General features: G+C 40.0%; 2 protein-coding genes and 1 long non-coding RNA gene across 4 annotated transcripts; 2 read left to right on the forward strand and 1 right to left on the reverse strand.

Annotated features, from left to right (window-relative positions):
- Positions 1–545: 545 nt before the first annotated feature.
- Positions 546–11,814, forward strand: atcayb (ATCAY kinesin light chain interacting caytaxin b). Its single transcript, XM_034152824.1, has 14 exons — positions 546–766; positions 1,054–1,278; positions 3,511–3,617; positions 5,136–5,179; positions 5,270–5,497; positions 5,636–5,794; positions 5,976–6,078; positions 6,404–6,535; positions 6,813–6,899; positions 8,081–8,179; positions 8,635–8,670; positions 8,777–8,824; positions 9,717–9,763; positions 11,067–11,814. Exons 3-13 carry the CDS (start codon positions 3,541–3,543, stop codon positions 9,754–9,756), a joined length of 1,053 nt encoding a protein of 350 aa, XP_034008715.1. The 5' UTR covers positions 546–766; positions 1,054–1,278; positions 3,511–3,540; the 3' UTR covers positions 9,757–9,763; positions 11,067–11,814.
- Positions 5,706–6,969, reverse strand: LOC117500127. Its single transcript, XR_004557762.1, has 3 exons — positions 6,850–6,969; positions 6,459–6,514; positions 5,706–5,772 (listed from the first exon to the last, which is right to left on the reverse strand). It is a non-coding gene; the product is annotated as an uncharacterized LOC117500127 (long non-coding RNA).
- Positions 11,815–14,101: 2,287 nt separating the features above from the next.
- On the forward strand, positions 14,102–16,676 carry LOC117500136 (nicotinamide riboside kinase 2-like). Of its 2 annotated transcripts, XM_034152840.1 has the most exons (8): positions 14,102–14,271; positions 14,374–14,464; positions 15,268–15,316; positions 15,519–15,684; positions 15,796–15,867; positions 15,954–16,060; positions 16,213–16,298; positions 16,394–16,676. In XM_034152840.1, exons 1-7 carry the CDS (start codon positions 14,246–14,248, stop codon positions 16,296–16,298), a joined length of 597 nt encoding a protein of 198 aa, XP_034008731.1. In that variant the 5' UTR covers positions 14,102–14,245; the 3' UTR covers positions 16,394–16,676. The 2 variants fall into 2 exon arrangements, with proteins under 2 accessions (XP_034008731.1, XP_034008732.1); XM_034152841.1 differs by lacking the exon at positions 15,268–15,316 and having other exon boundaries at positions 14,127–14,271.
- The last annotated feature ends 1,472 nt before the right edge of the window (positions 16,677–18,148 follow it).

Genomic DNA, 18,148 nt, shown 5'->3' on the forward strand with positions numbered 1-18,148 from the left:
TACAGTACATTCCCCTCATTGACTTGTCAAAAAGATTTGAAAGATCTTCAAATAGCAAAGTACCAAAGACAAGATAAGCCACAATTTAAAGCTAAGTAAGCTTTTATTTAAAAAAAACCATGACAAATTATATATTCAATTGAGTTCTTTAAACAATGTGGTTTTGGTTTTAACCACCCAATGCTGCTGTATTTTCAGCATCTCCCAACAGTACTGGCTCTGTAGGGAAATACATGTGTTTAGTCACAAGTCTGGTCATGTTGCGGTATTTCAGTGTGCAAAGTAGCGTTATTAATAGAAAACTGCAACAAACCCAAAATGCATTTTATTTCTGCCAAGCAGCCAATGGCGGGAGAAGAATAGGAAACTGTGTCTGCCCCCAGAGGGTGATGAGTGCAATGCCAGAGAGCGATCCCTCTGTGTAACTGACATGGCCCAGAGCTGAGTGCAGCTGTGAAGGGAGAGGGAGAGGGAGGGAGGGAGGGAGGGAGGGATGTTACAGCATGGGAGCAACAGAGAAGGAGGGGAATTTATGTGGAGGAGGGGTTTATCAAGAGTGAGAGAGCTTAAAAGTGATGGGGAGAAAAAGCAAGAGAGAGAAACTGCGTGTGTGTGAAGGAGGAAGATGCTGTTGCCAGGGAACAGCAGTGAAGTAGAAACGTCCATCTTTACCAGCTCGCAGGAGGATAGAAACATGTACTGAACGTGAGGAGAAGGAAAACAGCTGATCCGGACTCCCAGCAGCCCTGGGAGAATCCAAGAGAAGGTAGGCAGGTGTGATTACATAACCACCACAACACATACGGGTGACATCATCACATCAGGATTAAAGCCTGGGGAGGGGGTTGGTAGAGGGAGGAGGGGGATTCAGCAGAGACTATCAGAAATGAATGCGAGGAAGAGGAATAGAGAGTGATCATCGTCAGAAGGGCTGAAAGCGAAGGACGAGGATTATCTTTTGTCCAAAAAGCAGCATGGATTCTGATTGAAAAGAGATGAAAACACGGTGTTTGCTGTGTGATGATCCCATTCTGTTAACCGTTCTCCCTACAGGAGGATACGACTTCTCTCTCAGCCTCCATTAAAGGCATCAGTGAACAGCAAGAAACGTCCTGCAGCCCAGATCCTGAGCACGAGTGTCCCACATGCAGATGTAAACAATGATGACCCTCATTCGGCTCAGGCAGATTTAAGGAGGAGGAAGGAAATAAAGAGGAGATTCTAAAAGCAGATCAGCCGCTCCTAACTGCAAAGAGGAAGTTATCCTTATCACAGTATGTGAGTACCCTGACTTTAACCCGATGATTGATTTTCAGTCAGTGACATTTAATGTATTTTTTCTGCTACTGTTTGTGAGTCAAATTACTGAGATGGTGTCTCAGATATAGAATGGATCACAGTCGTGACAGAAAAGCTTTTCTCCTCCCACAAGAACTTAATGGCCCTATAAAAGTAAATTCTCAATCAGCTTCTTTATCTTGATACCTGCCTAATCTTAACAGATTTCTTTTATTTCACAACAGTTGTTATATTTACATAATATATGTTTGTCTGTGACAGGACTCATTTGGAGAAAGGTGGCCTCTTACTTTTTGTGTACCAATCAGGATTTAATCTGCTCAAACCAATGCCGTTAGGTCCTGATGAAGAAGATTAACTCGTCAGGAGTTGAAATTCTTGTTAAATGATATCTAAATATGTTTTATCTTTGATTGTGGCTTATTGGGTCCTACATTTTAAGTGTGTTAAAGACATTCTTATTTGATTTCATTTTAATTCTCTTGTCTGTAATTTGTAATCAAACAAGTTGGGAAAGAACTGAACTTTCCTTTTATCAGTGGCTCTACTGATGCCTATCTCCAAACAGTAGGCCATGTAAATGTTATCATAATGCAGAGGAACGATATGTTCTATTCAAGTGAAAGCTCTACTGCTTCACTTACATTTGTCTAACTGTATGTCAAAGTAAGATAGAAAAATATTGACTAAGTACAGCTTCTTCATCTTGAGTGTGTGAGTTTGTTTGGATAGGCACAACGCAGTGAAAAGCTGAACAAGTTATTGTTTAGGCTGCCCTGCCATCTGGACTCAAATCCCTAACAAACACGTGCTACTGCACCATCACTGTGTGTCCATCAATCAGCAGTTCACTGTATGAGCAGCTGAGCCTTTACAAGAGACATCTGCGTGGACAACACACCACACACACTGATCTGCTGTTTCCGTGTGAAATGTGCACTTCTCAGCTCACACCCCTCTTTCAGTCTTTATTTAGCAGGGAAACTAATCATCTCAGACAGCTTTTTTTGTTGTTGTGTGAGAACAGAGGAAGTCAGTTTAAAGTGAGATTTAACCAAAAGGATCTTTATAAAAGGGGCTTTCAAGGATTTCCCTATCAAGCTCATATCAAACACTGCAACTTTTTATGGGATAGTACAGTCAGTGTAAACACCTCTGTTGTTTAGAGAATCCAGTGACAACACAGCAGCTCCAGCCGCATGTAGCCTGAGGGCCTGAGCCTTTTAGTCCACTGTTTCCAGTATAGGCTCTGATGTGTCTCACTATAGCACATCAGTGCCATCCCAGTGGACAAATGGACTGTGTTAACGTCTGCTGCAGCATGAACTCTGACCGGAACTTTTATGTAGGAAGAACACTCCTCCCCCATTGGCCCATTCTGACACATGATGTTTACTCTGTGCATGACTGATCCTTGTATGACATCCTGCAAAATCAGAAACAAACAGTAAAGCTTTACTTCACATACCAAGAAATGGACATGTAGCACTGGAAGGAGGCTTTGGTTATGTAAAATATGGATGTTGAGATGACTACCAACTTGTATGATTCACTTGTATCTCCCTGAGGTGCTGTATGAGCAATGTGGTGTTTTATTTTGGTCTCCATTCCCCCGTGATGTAGGGAAAGGAAACCCACTGGGACTCATTTTAGCCAATGTTGTATTACAATGGCATTATCGTACAATATTTACCCATGAGAGATAGCATCAGTGTTTGAAGTCTCTTGCTTTTTGGATCTCGCAATTGCTATGAATCATGCTTGTTAGGAAAGGATAACGTTTGTGGTTTTGTAAGGTTGGATTTTGTACACCCATGTTATGTTTTCTAGCTGCAGTCTAGACTACTTGATGATTGCTCCTAAAAGCTACGGTACACTGGTATTGTGAATAGGACTGGCCTCTTTTGTATTGTAGTCTATTGCTTTGAACCAAAAGAAACCTCAATTATGCCCACAATGAAATTACATAGTTTCTGTCATTCAACCCTCCCTGCATGGTGAACATCCAGGTCTTTCCATCTACACACCTTCAGTTTGTAACTCTGTCTGTCGTAAGATAGTCTCAATTATAATTCTCAAACCAAAATTCATAATCCTGCTTTAATCATCAGGGTTGCGTAAAATGGGTGCAGTTCCCCTTTAACACAGCAACACTCTTTAACTCTTGGTTTCCTACTGACTACGTCTGTTTAATTTGTTTTTCAACCACAGTGAGCTGAAGCCCGTCCTCCTTTGCAGAGGATGGGTACAGCAGAAGCCACTCTACGCATGGACAGCATGGAGGTCAAGGACGAGTGGCAGGATGAAGACTTCCCCAGGTGTGTGTGTTGGTTTGCGAGAGAGAGAGAGAGAGAGAGAGAGAGAGAGAGAGAGAGAGAGCCTGTGTGTGTGTGTGTGTGTGTGTGTTGTGTGTGTGTGTGTGTGTGTGTGTGTGTGTGTGTGTGTGTGTGTGTGTGTGTGTGTGTGTGTGTGTGTGTGTGTGTGTGTGTGTGTGTGTGTGTGTGTGTGTGTGTGTGTGTGTGTGTGTGTGTGTGTGTGTGTGTGTGTGTGTGTGTGTGTGTGTGTGTGTGTGTGTGTGTGTGTGAGCAGTTTATCTGATATGTGCACAGGCTTTGACAAACAGGCCCAGCTATGATGCAGAGTTACTGGCGTGTGTTTAATGGTGAAAGGCACCAGGTGTGTTCTTTCCTTGATGTAGCCGTTATCTGTTATGTGATTATGATGCGTCAAACAATGGTGAACAAACTAGAAACTAGCACAGAGGGAAAAAAAGGACAAATTAAACACGTCACAGTGTCCAGCAATGGAAAAAAAAAGCCAAGCAAGCAAGCACTGTTTAACTGGCAAGCCCCATTTCTACAGCTGAGGAAATGTGGTTATAAAATAGAAGTAGGGGAAAGGACATCCAGTGTATTCACAAACATATTTGTACATAGTTTATCAGATGATTTGGTCTTTATTTGATAGGTTTCTGTAAGAAGTTGTCTTAGTATTACAAAAAAGGAATAGTATAACAATGGTATCCTGGTAGCTCAGCTTGTGAAAGTTTATACAGTACGATACTAATGATGTCATTAGAAATGAGAAGAGGAATAATGAGTGTGTATAACAATACATGTGTTGTAGACAGTTTAAACGTAAGAGCAACATTTTCCAACGATCTTAAAGGGCTTTTCCAATGCAAAATGTTCTACTTCCCACTGTCTTATCCACTCTTGAATGTCTGTTGATGCTGTAAACGTACCTCTACAAAGCTACAACACACAGCGACAACTTAATAACAGCAATTATGCCAAAAGCTCCATCAACGCGCCTGTACTTGTGCTGTTTTAGGGCGTTGCATGCATGTCTGTGTTAATGTCTGTGTCTTTCTCTCTCTGTGTGTGTGTGTTGGTGTGTATACGAGGGCTATCTACTATAATCTAGCCCTCTTGTGCCCCAGCTATCTTATTATAATGTCGAAGGGGGAGTTGGTAATTACAGATGTTGCTTTCTCACACAACACATATTGATTCCCGTACACACCATTGTTAATGAACAATAGCGCCACTCCAAAAACAAAAGAGAAGAGGGAGGAATTGCTAGGAACGATTTCTCATGCTTTATAAATCATTTCAGGTTTTTATTAAACATGTAGCAATTAATTTAATGTAAATGTTAAATGTTGATGCTTATAACTAGCAATTAAAAAAAAAATCAGGACAGTTGTTAACTACATAAGAGAAAAACAAAAGGCCAAAGCTCAAATAGAATTCATAAATATGTCATTTTATTTTGTATTTATAGTGTTTCCATGTCATTGTATTTTTGTTGATTGTTCATACCTTTCCCTGCAGGCCTCTACCAGAGGATGGAGATGGCCTCACTGACAACAGAACCAGTAAGTGGAGTAAATACACATCATTCACTAAATATATATATATTTTTTAAAGATCTACTGTGTCTAAACTTTCATGGCCCGTCTGTCCAGATCATCCCACCACTCTAAATGTGGGCGAGACCATGGCTCAGCGTAAGCGCCGCACGCTGGTCGCCCCCGACATGAACCTGTCCCTGGATCAGAGCGAGGGCTCCGTGCTCTCTGATGAGTTTCTGGAAACACCCGACGACCTGGACATCAACGTAGACGACATGGAGACTCCTGATGAGACGGACTCGCTCGAGTTCATCAACAACGGCAACGAGCTGGAGTGGGAAGGTCGGACAGGAATTATAGAAAATTGACAACTTAACATGATCACTATTGAGGAAGTAAAACATATTTGTTAAGGTCAAGGGATGCATGCTGGCGAAGTAAGGTTAAACAATCAAACCTTTGTCTTCACCTTGTGTCCAGATGACACTCCTGTGGCCACTGCAAAGCGTCTTCCAGGGGAAAGTGACGAGGAGAGAGACTCATCTGGCCGTCTGTGGCGAACAGTGATCATCGGTGATCAGGAGCAGCGGATTGACATGCAGGTCATCAGACCGTACCTGAGGGTGGTCACACATGGAGGTGAGTTAAATACGGAGTGCTTGTATTATTTTAATAATATCTGAGTGTTTGTTTGAATGTGTGCGCTATTGGTTTTGAAAGAACAATACTAAAAGGATATATTTGGCATGTTTTGACCCTCGTTTTTTTATTGTTTAAAGACCTCCATGATAATAATGAACGTCTATCTATCCTCTCTCAGGATATTATGGAGAGGGTCTGAATGCCATCATCGTGTTTGCAGCCTGCAACCTTCCTGACAGCGGCTGTGAGGACTACACGTACATCATGGAGAATCTCTTCCTGTAAGATCCATTCTGGTCTCGTAGGGGACTTCCTCATTAGCATACTGTGTTCTGAGCCTTTTGAAAGCATCGTTCTTCTACTTTATTCTCTTTGTTACTGTATAGTTGATCAAAGGATAGGACTGGAGAAAATGTTTCTAGGGAATATGCAAATATTTAAGATCGTTATAAAGATCAGAAGCTAGAAATGAAAGATGAAGACTTGTTTTGGCTTTAAAAAAAACGCTACTTTGTGAACATTGGAATTATTTCAGGTAAAGTTTTTTCAATTCCAGACGTCAATGCACAGTTTGAGTCGGATCTGAGTGGTTTGCTCTGCCCTCAGGTACGTCGTGAGCAGCCTGGAGCTGCTGGTGGCAGAAGATTACATGATAATTTACCTGAACGGAGCCACTCCTCGCAGGAAGATGCCCGGCATCAGCTGGCTGAAGAGATGCTACCAGATGATTGATAGGAAGTAAGAAAACAAAACTATATTTAAAAAAACTGAAACCTTGCTTTTTAAAGCACTTCCACACAAAGCATACGACTGGATAAATGAGAATGATTAGTTATTGAAAACTGACTTTTAAATGTTGTTAAACGCCGCTCCCATATACTTCAATTTATAAACATTTCTAAATGTTTGGATTCTTTATTCACCGTGAAGGCATTGTGACGCAGCTTGATTAAGAGATTGATATACAAGTGAACATTTTGGGAAAGCTTCATAAAAATGTGAATTTCTCTTGCAGACTGAGAAAGAATCTGAAATGTCTCATCATCGCTCACCCAACGTGGTTCATCCGGACCGTCCTGGCCATCTCCAGACCTTTCATCAGGTGAGGAGGACACAGTCTCTGTGTTTGGTAGTCCATCCATCTTTCCTCTGAGTTATATATCAGCTCTTTTCTAAACAAAAGAAAGAAACACAAAGAAGATAAATTAGAGTCATGACATAATCCATTTGTTTTTAAATTCAAACAATTAGAGAAGTAAAAGAGTAAGAGCTATGCAAAATGTCCTCAACCTCAACGAGAGCAAGACCGAGGTCATCTTTTTTGGACCCCAACCTCCAGCCTCCCCGGTTGAAATTCTGGGCTCCCTCAATAAAAACATCCTCCCCTCTGTCATGAACCTTGGAGTGACCTTCAATAGCGCTTTTAAATTTGATAAGCAGGTCAGCAATGTAGTCAAGACCTGCTTTTTTTTAAATACGACTATTGGCCAAGACCAAGTCGTTTTTATCTTTTAAAGACCTAGAAAGGGTTATCAACGCCTTTGTTACCTCGAGACTGGATTACTGCAACGCTCTGTACGTGGGTATGGACCAGGCCTCTATTAGACGCCTGCAGCTACAGTAGTCCAGAACGCAGCTGCACGTCTTCTCACTGGCCATAAAAAGCGTGACCACATCACCCCTATTCTGGCCTCACTGCACTGGCTTCCAATTCGGTTCAGAATTGATTTTAAAATCCTTTTATTTGTTTTTAAAGCACTAAATGGGCTGGCTCCGGCCTATATAACTGAACTGCTCCAGCGCTACACCCCAGCCAGAGCTTTAAGGTCTGCTGACCAGCTGCTGCTGATAGTGCCCAAGACCAGGCTAAAAACCCGAGGGGACCGAGCCTTCGCAGCAGCTGGCCCGAGGCTCTGGAACACTCTGCCCCTCCATGTGAGGTCGGCCCAGACCCTAGGGGTTTTTAAATCTACACTAAAAACACACTTCTTCTCTCTGGCCTTCTAGTCAGAGCGGAGCACGACTCCTGACATTTCCCTGTGTGTGATTTTGTATTTGTGCTGTTGTATTTGTTGTAAAGTGTTTTTATTGTAAAGTGTTTTTATTGTATGTACAGCACTTTGGCTCGACCAAAAATCGTTTTAAAAATGTGCTATATAAATAAAACTTGATTTGATTTGATTTGATTTGATGCTTACTCGCCTTGGATGGCATTGATACAAGTAAATATTGAAATTGGATCATTGTGACAGTTATTGCATGTTGTTGATTTTATTTCTGCAGCGTGAAGTTCATGGATAAAATCCGTTATGTTCACACCCTGGAGGAGCTCAGTCAGATCATCCCCATGGAGCACGTGCAGATCCCTGAGTGTGTGCTGCAGTGAGTACTCTGAGCCAGCAAGGGTCACTGCTGACACACTAAACATGGCTGCCACAGGTTGTGTTATGTCTGCATGCTTTCAGTAATAATACCTAGTGCTCACAGAACAGTGATGGACCTACATCTGAGCAAAGCTGTATTGAATTCACTAATATTTAGTTTGTGTAATGCATTTATGTTATTGTTCTTAGACGGTAAATTGGTAGATAAGATATTGTCTGCTGAGTAAATGCTGACTTAGAGCAGTACACATGTTACGTTGCAAACATCAGGTGTCGACAGGATTTGAGTAAAAACTCATATTGTTGTTTTTAGACAAACTATAGGTGGGTTAACTTTAGTTTAATCGGAGGCTTTGCAATACAGTGCAAAGTAAACTTGTGATTTTCAAAAGCATACTGCTATGGAATGTTAGCTTCTTAGCATGTTGACATTTCTATTCTGATTTCTCAAAGGTATGATAATGAGAAGTTACGATCACAAAGTGAAAGGTGAGCATTACATTGTCACGTGATTCTGTTAAAAAGAGTTTTGATGCACTTTTAATTTTTCCTGTATATAAGTAGTATCATTAATAATTGCCTGTCTTACTTACAGACTTGAGCAAGAGCAGCAGCCGACAAAACCAACACTAGCTAAAGAAAGGTGACGTCATTTTGCAGTACATACTGTGCAGTGCAGTGCCATATGGAAACTGATAAAGTGAACATGTTTTACTTCTGTGTTCATTTATTATTGTATGTATCATGTCACCTACATAAATTGCAACTTTATTTTAGTAAGATAAGATCCTAGAATGAGACAGCTACCATCATGCGAAAATATGATGTATAAGCCTACAAAATCAAACTGTGTTTATTCTCTTTATATCAGGGGTGTCAAACTCAAGGCCCGGGGGCCAAATCCGGCCCGCGACTTCATTTCATGTGGCCCCACAAGAGCTTGCAAAGAATATAATATGTTTATTATACGGTTACATGCCGCTTTACAGAAGCACATTGCCCATAAACTACATGTCCCACAATGCATCTCAAATTAGACCTTTTTTTCTCGGAATTTGACTTTCTTTTTCAAAATGTTACTTTTTTTTCAAAATTTCACTTATTTCTTTTAGTTTTTCCAGAATTTGGCTTTTCTTTTTAAATCATTTTGTGACATGCGCACTGAAGAGACTTGCAATTGTGTGCCCTAGACTTCTGCTTTCAGACATAGTTAATTATGAAGTTATTACCCTATCCCATAATAATCCAATGCAGAAGCAATAATGTAATATAATACATTATTTTATATATATTAACTATTTATATATTTATTCTTATATAGTCTTATATATAAAACTGGCCCTTTGAGTGCAACCATGATGCTAATGTGGCCCGAGTTGAAATTGAGTTTGACACCCCTGCTTTATATCAAGTGAAAGCCACTTCCTCGAAACACAGATTGGCAACAGAAAAGCAACCTACAGTAATATGGGCTGGATGACCAAGAAAATATATATAAATGTGCTCATGGCTTTGCTTTAATCTGTTATTTCCAGGCCAAAGTCAATGATAGCCGAGGTTGGCCGTGACATCTGACATTAAGGTAAGCGCTCTCGTTGACATAACTGCCTTTCCAACCTGCTCCAGCCAGGCTGGTTTGTAATGTCAGCCCGCTGTAACTAATCTCTGGGAAATGTTCTCGCACACACGCATGCTTATGAGCCTACTGTATAAGAGACATGATATAGTAAATCACAGAAAAGCTGGATGATAGCCTGTGTGGAGTTTTGGTTCACTGAATAAAGGTCTTAAAGTTCAGCTGTCAGATCAGGGAAACCAAAAACTTACAGTATCGTACCGAGTCAAGAGAGCCCACCAGCAGAAATTATTAGATTACTAAAACCCTCTCTTCAAAGATGAACAGCTTATTTAATTTTTCAGTCACGTATAAAACAAGATTTCTGTTTTTTTTTGTCGAACAGCATTGTCAATGACATTATTTGTGATTTTGCACTGTTGGTCATGTTGGTAAAAAAAGGGCATTTTTGACTGTTTCTTTTAGTTATCTGGACTGTTTGCAGTGTTGTGTGCGCAAACAGAAAATAGATGGCTAGCCCCAGGAGGAAGCTGAAGCATGCACATGTTTCTTGCACAAGGATCCCCTTCATGTTTTGAAAATGCTAAATGGTATTGCTTGCACATAAATAATCATTTATAATAATAAAATAAACAACCATGTCCTTCTCTGAGAGCACTAGACCAGAATAATAATGCTGTTTAATTAATGTCGATCATCAAGTGCAGATAATTCTTCTGCCAAGTCATCTTTAGTTCTATAAATTGAGACTTCTAGTGAATCCAAGAAGTGTTAGGTGATCCTCTAACATCATATTCCCCTTCGTACCCGTGTTACATAAAGCACAGCTGCTGATCTCTTTAAGCATGCACACAACCAATCAATCCTATTTTTAATGGTCCGGCAAATTGATCTGCAGCGTACTGCCTGTCCTGAAATTGGGGGAAATACCTGCCGCAGCAGGTTCTGGGTGGGTTAGGCTGGGTGTGGGGGGTTATTTTAGAACCCCCCCCCCCCTGCTGTGCTGTCCTGCTGACTGTCCACACAGCCTTTCCATATATCAAAGCAGCTATCAGACATGGGACTGGCTGATATCTCAGGAATGGACACCATCTCCAAACCAAATACCAGGGGAGGAAGCAGAGGAAAAATAAATAGGCATCACGTCAAGACTGATTTAGATTTAGTGCATGCTTACTGACACACTGCCACAACAAGGATTATATAGGAAATGTTTTATTAAGAGATACATACATGTCAATAGATGTCTTTGAGACTGTCGGGTTATGAAAGAAGCAAAATAATGAAATTGTGTTTATTTGTATTACAGAGCTTTAAAAGGAAGAACCAATGGGGGACATTCACTCAAAAAATGGGAGCACGCCCATACCAACGTTTTTAAATCTCCTGACTGGATTCATTAGATACAAGACAATCATTTCTCAAACTATTATTTTCCATGACATGCTTGCTTCTAACTAAAAACAAATTTACTCCAAAGCATAACAAGCTAAATCAAAAAAGGCATCTGCTCCCTGCATGTCAAGTGGAGCTTAATTCAAAGCATGAATTCAACTTTATAAATGAAAAATGAAAAACTCGTATCTTCCGACAAGGCATGAAATATAGTTTTTAACTCTGTAAATACTTGTATATATATTTTTGAGAAAGGTGCTTGCACAGATGTGCACACATGTTTTGTTTATTGATATGAGTGGAATGGGTATTGTTTGGTTCAATGGCCGTTAACTGGAAAATAATGTGCAATGCAATTGTTCTTCTCAGACCTCCAGTACTCTAGATGTTACTGATGCAAACATGTGTTACAGTCTTCACCTTTCCCAGAGTTTGATATGCAGGTGGCATGCTTGTTTATTTCCTTCTGTCTCATTTGTTTCTGTCAGTTTTAAAGTCACTCGCCATTATGTTTCAAAGATACTTTTACCAAATGGAAAATATACATAGTTACAGATAAAAAACGATATATTTAAAAGAGAGATAGTTTCATTAAAAAAGTGTTATTTATGAAAATGTGCCATTTACTGTTTGTAAAAAAATAAATGAATGAACTAAAAAAAGCTTTTTTTTTAATTCATGCTATACCTCTTAAACTTAACCTTGACTTCTGATACAGGACATGTACATTATCGCTTATATTTCCATCTTTTTATTGCCTCTAAATATATTTCAGGTTGATCCAGACTGACTGACGGTCATGAGGGTTTCTATGTTCTTTGTGTGACCTGACAGTCCTTTGTTGCTCTGCTTAGGGGTCATTTGGGCAATCTGAGGTGACCCTTCGTTACGAGTAAGGTATTATAACAATACATAATCCCTTATAAACAATACGATATAAACAAATTCAGATATTAAAACAATGAACAATTCTTTACAGAACATTTGTTTGTTTGGTAAATTAGCAATGTCATTAATTTGACAGCATCCCTGTGGGCATACTCTTAGAAAGTTATTTTAAACTGAATAGGGAATATTGTGTGTCTTCCGGGTCATAAAGGGAAAGTATGCAGCACATGTTTCATGGGTCTGGTTCGTGCCCTATAATGTTACAGTCTGTAGGGGACACTTTTATAATTCCAAATTCTCCAAAATCATTTTCCAAGAATGCTAAATGTTCTGTTCACGAACATGACCCAACAAAACCACATCAAGGCTGCAAATCACTTTGATATGAGAGAAATATTATGGTCACATGGTGTCAACAGACAGCTCCCTCCCTGTGAGTGTCATGGCGGTGAAATGTGAACTCTGAACATGAAACCATGTGCTCTGATATCTGGGTCTCAACGTTCACCTCTCACACACTTATTACTGAGATAAGAGTTTAAAAACATTATTGCACAGACACAATAGTGACACAAGATTGCACACAGCCGGAGGTGTGCAAAAGGATGATAAGACGGATCTGTTTTATCAGACTTGACTCAAGACATTAATTTGAGACATGAACTCGAGACATTAACTCGAGACACTGCGGTCACATGGAGGCCGGCCAAGCACTCCAGCTTGTTGTATCAGAAGTATGCGTAACGCTGCAGGCAGACACACAATAGCCGACTAAATATAGCTCTGGTGGTTTTCACCCAACTGGTGCTGTCTAAGCATGGAAAACCTTCCTCTAAAAAACACAAATAACAAGGTTTCTCTCTGAGCTGTCATACAGATGTCTCAGTGAGAGGATTTTACTTTTATACTCTGACATATAACAGTGAATTGTATTGGATGTAGAATTTGCTTCGTTGTGAACTTATTATACAGTCAGTCATGTCTTTACTTGACATTTTTAGTTTGGTATGAATAATATCCACCACATGAACACAGGCTTTATTATTCAAATACTGCCCTCAATATATTTGGAAACAGTGACAAATTAAGAAGTGAGACTATAGTTCTGGTGTCGCCCTAAATTAATGGTGACAACTTTTAACGGAGATTTTTGCATGACTTTATATTTAAAGTCTTTGAATTGATATCGAGTGATTAGTTTAGTTTAAAAGTAAAATGTATCTCAAATAAATTAATATTTGACAAGCTCTAAACCAGTGGTTCTCAACTGGTGGGTCGTGACCCAAAAGTGGGTCGCGGACCCGTTTCGAGTGGGTCGCGGATGTGTGAGTGAAGAAAAAAAAGTTGAAAAAAAAAAATTGGAATTTTTTTTTTTTTTTGGGGGAAAAGTCAAACTTTTATTTTGAAGGCCCGATTTTCTTCTCAGAGTGTACCAGAATGCGTAGTTTATGTTAGTATTTCTAAAAATCTCCTGGGGGAGAATCCCCCCAGACCACCCTGCTAGGGTTGGGTTTCAGCATGTGGGCCTTTTTATATAGTTCAGCTTTGATTCCATCATCTCATTAAACCTTTTTGAAAAGCATACTTTAGTTCTGTGAAGGGATATAAGGGATATATGCACTGTCCTTCACTTTTATTAATATTGTATGCTCAAAAGCGTATATATTACAGCACGATTCTTTTGTTGAATAGATTTGAGTGCTTCAAAATGTTGGGTCGCGATGTATTGACCAAGTAAAAAGTGGGTCCCGAGGCCTGACCAGTTGAGAACCACTGCTCTAAACTATCAATCACCGGTAGCTTTTGGTCTGAGACTCCACATGTGGCTCTTTCCAAAAAGACAGCGTGTCTTTACTGTGTATCTATATGTTCTCCGACCCCTGCAGCAGGTGGAATATTTGGGATCTACTTTCATGCAACTGTGAGGGTCCCACTGTAACCCCCCCCCCCCCCCCCCCCCCCGGCTGCTTATAGGCTGCAGGAAAAGGAGGTCTATTGGTCAGGGAGGCTGTGACGCTGCAGCTGAATCCTTTATATGTCCGGCAGGGAGATTGTCTATCAATGAAGTAGTAAAAGGGGGGAACGTCTGTGACCGAGAAGGAAAAGGTTTTCACAAGAAGCTTTTCATAGTCTGTTTGCTTTGGGTGGGTTCCCTTCTTTTATTTACTGAATTCCAGAAGTGACCAATAAACAAACAAAGCCAAAATGAAGTTCATCATCGGCATTGGAGGGTAAGTCTCCATTCATTTATTTACCTGCTACTGCTTGTCTATTGTTGAAACTTAGAAGATAACTCACATCTGTGTTTAATCAAATTATTTTTACATTTTCAGAGTGACCAACGGTGGCAAGACCACTTTAACAAATAGACTACTAAAGACATTACCCAACTGTTGTGTGGTGCACCAGGATGACTTTTTCAAGGTAAGCCGAATGAAGTCATTTTGTGTTTAGTGTAAAGCTAAAGCAACTATTGTAATATTGTTGAGTTAATGCAATAATTACGTGTGATAGATTGAATTTGTCATTTTACCCTGAGTTTATTTTATGCTCAGAAAAAAACTAAAAAACTCCAATGTGACTTACAGTAGTCCTGTCATCACAATAGCCTGGTGTTACATCTGGCTGATTGTCTCCTGGACAGCCAATGAAAGGGCAGAGCGTCCCCACTTAAAGTCAGACTTTGTCCAATCAAGTTCTGCAACCAGCTTTTTGCATAATTATTAAACTCAAGAATTTAAATTAACCCCATATATATTTCCGTGCTACATTCAGGACCCCTAAAGGCTGATTGACCATCAATCACCAATTTCATATTACAAGAGAATTAATGGCATGCTCCCGCTTATATCACGTATTTCTTCTATAGCAATACATAAAAATCGCACATTTTAAATCCCAAAACGCCTTCAAATGTATTCTTATAAGTAAAATAGCCTGCAACACTTTGCTTAAGTAGCTAGCTAACATTATTGTAAATGTAAGGTCACAGCAAGCGTTTCGACCCTTCTGCAAAGTTTTAAAAGATTTTAAGAATGCTGTGTCCTAAGGTATTGAAACCAACATATTGCAAACGCAACACTGAAAACTATTTTCAACCGCACCAAAAATGGTCCCTTAGTGCTACTTTTGGTGGAGACGAGTCCTTGCCCTGTCCTGTCCAGGTGTGATCAGCTCCGACTGCTTACTAGGTTGCAGCAATGTTTTATTGGTGACTGTTATTTCAGAAACCCGATCAAATAGAAGTCGGCGACGACGGCTTTAGACAGTGGGATGGTAAGAACGGATTTTGCGTAGGAAAACCATGCAGTAATGTACTTTTTCTTTCCTGCACATTTCTTACAATTTGGTAACCGTAAACTTTGTGAATGCCTCAAACATTCACTATCTTTGACCGATGTGTGTAACAGCACATTGGTGAAGAGCGTAGTTTCCTTGTGTGGTAAAGCCTGTTCTTTTCTCTCCTCTCTTTGTTCAGTGATCAACGCCATCGACATGGAGGCTATGGTTAGCACCGTGAAAGGCTGGCAGGAAAACCCCGTCAAGTTTGCCCTCTCCCACGGCGTCAGCATGTCACCTGAATCCACCTCAGAGGAGGGGATCCATATCCTCATTGTGGAGGGGTTCCTCATCTACAACTACAAGTGAGTTGCAAGCCATCTTAATCAGTTTTCCACTCAAGTTCTCAAATGTAACCTACAGACGTCTTGACCTTGATTAGCTGTTCTCTAACCTGAGCCTCGCTTCCCCTTCAGGCCTCTAATTGACGTCTACGACAAATGTTTCTACATTTCCATTCCTTATGAGGAGTGCAAAAAGAGGAGAAGGTAACACGTCAACACCGCAACGTTGACAGATTCTACTTGAGTAATGGACAGGCTATAAAATGACTTGATTGGTTATCTATCTGCAGTACAAGGACATACACCCTCCCCGACCCCCCCGGCCTGTTCGACGGCCACGTCTGGCCCATGTACTTGAGACACAGGAAAGAAATGGAGGACAACAGCGACAGAATAGGTATGCCGAAACTGAAATCTGAAATAACAAATCAACGCCCTTTAATGTTCCTACTTTGTTTGTACTCCATATTGACCTCCCTAATGACAAAATAGCTTTATCTGCTACCTTTTGACAAAAAATTCATTTCGAATGTATATTTTTCTGTACAGCGTATCTCGATGGAATGACATCAAAGAACGATATCTACAACAAAGTATATGAAAGTTTACAGAACGGCCTGCTGAACAACTTATAGGTACATTTAAAATATAATCTTTAATATTTTCACCAACAGTGTGACAGTGGCAGTGTTATTAACCCTCTCCTTTCTCTCTCTCTCTCTCTCTACAGCAGGACGAGGATAACAGTGGAGCTGTGTATAGACTTGTAAATATAACTTTGAGCACATGTGTAACAGCAGTGCGTACTTCTAGCCTGATTTGTAAATAGTTAATCCTGTTATTAAGCACCATGTTTTTATGGTCCTGTGTAACTTTTTTCTAAAGAGAAGCCACCTCTGGACGGCCCAGTGTTTAACATCAGGGACGGATCACAACACTGATCTGTATGTGAACCTATAAAATACCCACTGGGAGGAAGGATTTGTGTCTCGTAACTGAATGAAATGACTGAATCCAATTTGTGTTTCCTGTTTTCATTTCAAACGCACAAACACACACACGCACACACACACACACACACACACACAAGTCTCAGACCTCACATCAAAAACATGTGTGTGATAATGATTGAAAACATCCTGGCTCATAAATGACACCTCTTATCACCCAGATTAGATTAGAGTTGCAATAAAAGTGTCCTGCTAACCCAATCACACAGATGGTATTCCTGAAACACACAATGGCTGAGCTATTGCAGTGTACAGGAAGGAGGAACCATTTACAAATATTGGTTGACTTATTTAATCTCTTCTTTTTAGACAGATAAATATATATATATATATGTGAAAAGGCTATTTGAGCATCTATGACTGAACCAAAAACTAAACAACCAGGAGCTTTTTGAGTAGTCAAAACCCCCTGACACAAGCAACACAAAGAATGGTTAAGAAACAAACAGACGTGCAATCACCGCTAAATGCACTTTAACACAGGGGTATCTCCTCCTGCACGTTATATGTCGTTGCTGCTACATTGTACTGCCTTGTGGCTTCTATGCTGCTCATGCTCTTTCTGCATATCATGTATTTCTGTTTGCCATGTATATAAATGTTATGTTCTTAAATGTTGTATGTGACGTGACTACGGATGGAAATTAGCTCAAAGCTCAAATCCGGGCCATTTACATTTCAAAGCATTATTTTGTTTAAAATGTTCATTAATGTGCATTGTCCCGGTTCAAATAAACGATTAAATTAAATGAAATGAACACCAATGAGTGTTTTATTTGCCTATATTTATCAAAGGTGCTACATTTGAGTTATCCACTAAATTGCCTTGAGATGGATTTATAATGCCACACCCTTCCCATGTATGAGGGCATTTCTTTCTCTTTTAAGTGGCATCAATTACTTTGATAATATTATTGTTTTACCAATGTTGAATTGGAAAGTGAGATATTTGAACGTTACTGGGGGAGTTTTGTGGCTAACGTATACATTTCTCCCACAATTTCTAGACTCAAAACTATCATTGTATCATGGTGTAATGTAAAAGGTTAAAGAACATGTGGGTAAACTGATCACCTCCATAGCACTAAATGAAAATATCTGATTATATTTCTGTAAACCTTGTTAGGGGAATTCTCTTTTCACATCACAGAAAGGTCAGAGCCACAGAGTGCTTTGATAAAGCTTCCCTTCTGTGTTAACAACACATCCATTAACATGAAGTAACCTTTCTCTTTTCTAGCCTGTAGCGTCTCATAATAGAAAGAAATATTTCGGGTTGGTCTGCTCAGTAAATGTTATTTTTTGAATGACTGGCCTCAACTTAATCATCACATGGGGTGAAAGTGCTTTTGCTTTTACCGGAAATGTCCAAACATCTCTGAAAAATAAAATGTTCTTTCTAAAGTCACACACATCGCTCTTACCCTCAGCCAACACTGTCTGCACAGAAATGAGGGGAGACACGGCCGTACATT

This window comes from Trematomus bernacchii, unplaced genomic scaffold (assembly GCF_902827165.1).
Source record: "Trematomus bernacchii unplaced genomic scaffold, fTreBer1.1, whole genome shotgun sequence".
Classification (NCBI taxonomy): Eukaryota; Metazoa; Chordata; class Actinopteri; order Perciformes; family Nototheniidae; genus Trematomus; species Trematomus bernacchii.